Source organism: Polistes dominula, unplaced genomic scaffold (genome assembly GCF_049000335.1).
Source record: "Polistes dominula isolate Pdom_NZ unplaced genomic scaffold, Pdom_raw_medaka contig_84, whole genome shotgun sequence".
Classification (NCBI taxonomy): Eukaryota; Metazoa; Arthropoda; class Insecta; order Hymenoptera; family Vespidae; genus Polistes; species Polistes dominula.
The window spans coordinates 1,107,374-1,110,687 of record NW_028300944.1 but is presented as its reverse complement, the minus strand read 5'-3'; the positions used below and the strand labels follow the sequence as shown (position 1 = coordinate 1,110,687).

The window sequence follows — 3,314 nt, the reverse complement described above, 5'->3', positions numbered from 1 at the left end:
GTTTACAAAAAAGAAAACAACATTTTTATTACATACATATATATATATATATATATATATATAGATTAAATATCATTTTTCTAATCGTCCAATTTTATTTCTTCAATTATACAATTTTTTCCAAAAAAATAAATAGATGAAAAAAATATATATTATATTGTATTAATATTTAATATATACGTATATATTACCAGGAGGTATAGAACTTCGCTCCTGCTCTATTTCCTTTAATTTGTTTTGATATTCCTGACTCCTTAGTCTTCTCCAAACTGTTCGTTGACACACTCCCACTCTTGCTGCCATCTTTGCTTTAGACATACTCGGGTTTTCAAGTCTTAAAAGCACTAATTCTTCGATTACTCGTTCTTTATTTAGTTGTTTTGAAATAGGTCTATTTAAGTTGAAATCACCTCTACTGAATCGCGTAAAGTTATCTCTACATGTACGTTCGGATATAATATGCTTTCCATAAGCGTGTACGAGCATTTGGTGAGCCTTATAAGCGGATTGTTTACTATTAAAATAATAAAGTAACACCTCCCGCAAATGACACATTGTTGGCTTATAAACCGACATTTCTAATTTGAAATAACTTTATAATATAAACACCAATAACCTACTGATACTACCAATTTATCTTCACAAAATGTTAAACAGTATTTCAAGCTGTCTTATATATATGTATTCGACGTCTACTTGTCGCTAATGCCATCTACAGAAATCTATATATATATATATATCTATTACTACTATATTTAATATATAGCAGGAGTTCTCGTAACGTCGGACGGCACCTAGCACCAGCCACTCATATATCTCCAAAAATAATAATGTGAAGGATTCAAAAACAGGTGAAAAGGGTGCAATTTTATACGATCCAGTTTATCAATGACGTTTAAGGCAACATCAGAAGCCTTTGATCTCAGTTTTCTGCAGGAAAACACTGCATCGCGTAATATTCAAGTAAGTGTTACAGTCACACTTCTGTGTTTAAGTTTTTATAGTATGTGTTCATTTATGAAGTTCTCTATTATCATTTTTTGTATATGAATCTTTTTGTTGATATTCAAAACGGATTAGGTTTAGGACGAACATCAAACCAAAGACGAGAAGGCCAAAGGAAGAAGTGAAGTAAAGAAGAAACAAGGCAAAGGAGTAAAAGATAAGTGAAAAAGTGGATATAGAGATAAGAAAAAACAGCCACTGACTGAGATATTTGAAATTGAAAGAACTACTTGCGTAATGTGCTTAGCGGACTATGACGAAGATTGGATACTGTGCTCCAGCTGTCATGGATAGGCTCATGAAGCATGTGCAGACATTCCTGAATTTTCAGTCGTCTACATATGTGATCGATGCACCTACTACGACATATATCATGATTTATTCAAATCCCTTTCACACACAAAAAGTGTATATGAGCAGTAAATTGTTTTGTAATTGATGTAATTAAGGGGACGTTCTACTCTGCAATTTTTAAAAAATTAAATTTTTTTTTTTTACATTTTTCAAATGTATATATACGTAGAAATATTGTGTTAAAATTTCAAAAAGAACTGATGTCTCTAACTACATTTTTTTGCTGCCTGAACGTTACTATCTCGGACCGCTCTCCTGAGCATTCGGCGCGCACGGTTCTTATATCGGCTACAGAGACTCCAAGACTTTTAAAATGCTGCTTTATTATCATCTATACGGTGAAGATTTCATTATTAAAAAGTTGAAGTGTATTTTGCATGTGACAAAACATATTTTTAAGCGCGCTAATAAGGCAAGAAAAGCTCTCATACAAAAGAAGAAAATTTAAAAGAAAAACGCCGAAACGCAAAAAAAAAAAATAAGAACTGTAGCAAAAACAGTAGTGAAGAAAAAAATGACTGTTGTGAAAAAAGTTCCTGAAGTAAAAACTAAAAATTTACAATCAAATTGATGAAAGCACTTTTAGAGATCTACGGTTTAGCAGTCAGAAGAAATTTGAATTCTTCATAGGATATGCGTAACGAGATTTGGGCAGGATACTACCACAAAATTTCGACTGATTCCAAGCCGAAGCATTCTAAGTGTTCCATCGACTGGTGAAAGTACCTCAAATCTAAGGCACATGGAACCTAAACACATGTTTAACGGCAAAAAAGTTGTTGAAATTGCGTGCAAAGTTTCGGCATGTATCTTTAACGAAGGATTTCGAACAGTGATGAAGATAATGGAAACGATGGGCATGAAACTTGGGCCAGGAGCGATCGACTTTGCTAAAAGACGCGACGACCGACGTATCGAATCTGCGAACCGTCGAAGCTCTGAGTGCTCAAAAAATGCCAGATCAAAGTGGAAGAAGGCAAGACTGGAAGAAATTGAAGAATATGAACAAGAAGAAGGTTTATTGTACGGTCCAGGCATCGCAGATTAAGTTTAGGTTAGAATTTTTCACGATTTTAAGTAAAAAAAAACTTTAAACGCGTTTTTCTCGAAACTACGTTTTGAAGTACTAGCTCCATCGTATCTCACGAACCAGTAAACCGATTCTTATAAAATTTAATCCACATATTCTACACATGAGCTGTAACAAAGTGACGGTAAGTCTGTTCTTATATTTTAATTTTTACTATTTATTTTTAGTCAACAACAATGAAAAAAAAGGTCATATTTACATTTTTTTTGTGATTTGTCCACCATTTTTTTATTTATTGATAAAAATTTCATATATTACTGTCACTTTGTAGCTGAAGTCATACAGAATATAAAACCATTTTACTTTTATGTTTCAGGTAAGCCATTCTCAAGTTCTGATGGAGCTACCAAAGCACTAAAGTTTTAAGGTTTTTTTTTAAACTACTGTTTTTGCAATAAAAAATTAATTAAAATGACAAAACAAAAATTCATTTATATAGTTTAAGACTCAATTTAACAAACCCAACAACTTTTATATCGGTATCTTTTATAGTTTTCTTGGAAGAAATTCGCGAAAATAGCCTTTTTTTTAGGTGCTTCAAGTAGAACGTCCCCTTAAATTTGCAATCATATTTTCAGAAACTCTGTCAAATATCAAAGAATTATTTTATCATTAGTCGACGTAAAAATATTTGTACAATAGGTAAATCTTCTTTAATGATACTTTAATGAAACGGAAATGGTTAATGTATTCATTTGCTAGGTAAAATACAAGAAACTCTCGTTTTACATATTAAAGAAACAAATAAAATTATCTTTTGTGTTTTCCCTTAGTGTCAGCTAAGCATATATCTCAAAAAAAAATAATCAAAAAAGGTGAAAGGGCTGCAGGGTCATACAATCCAGTTTATCTAGGGACGCTCATG

At 32.0% G+C, this 3,314-nt stretch overlaps 1 protein-coding gene across 1 annotated transcript; it reads left to right on the top strand.

Moving 5' to 3' along the window:
- Nucleotides 1–1,719: 1,719 nt before the first annotated feature.
- LOC149032774 (uncharacterized) lies at nucleotides 1,720–2,801 on the top strand. The gene is made up of 2 exons (XM_089171823.1): nucleotides 1,720–2,413; nucleotides 2,766–2,801. The coding sequence occupies exon 1, from the start codon at nucleotides 2,102–2,104 to the stop codon at nucleotides 2,405–2,407; it is 306 nt and encodes a 101-aa protein (XP_089027949.1). The 5' UTR covers nucleotides 1,720–2,101; the 3' UTR covers nucleotides 2,408–2,413; nucleotides 2,766–2,801.
- The last annotated feature ends 513 nt before the right edge of the window (nucleotides 2,802–3,314 follow it).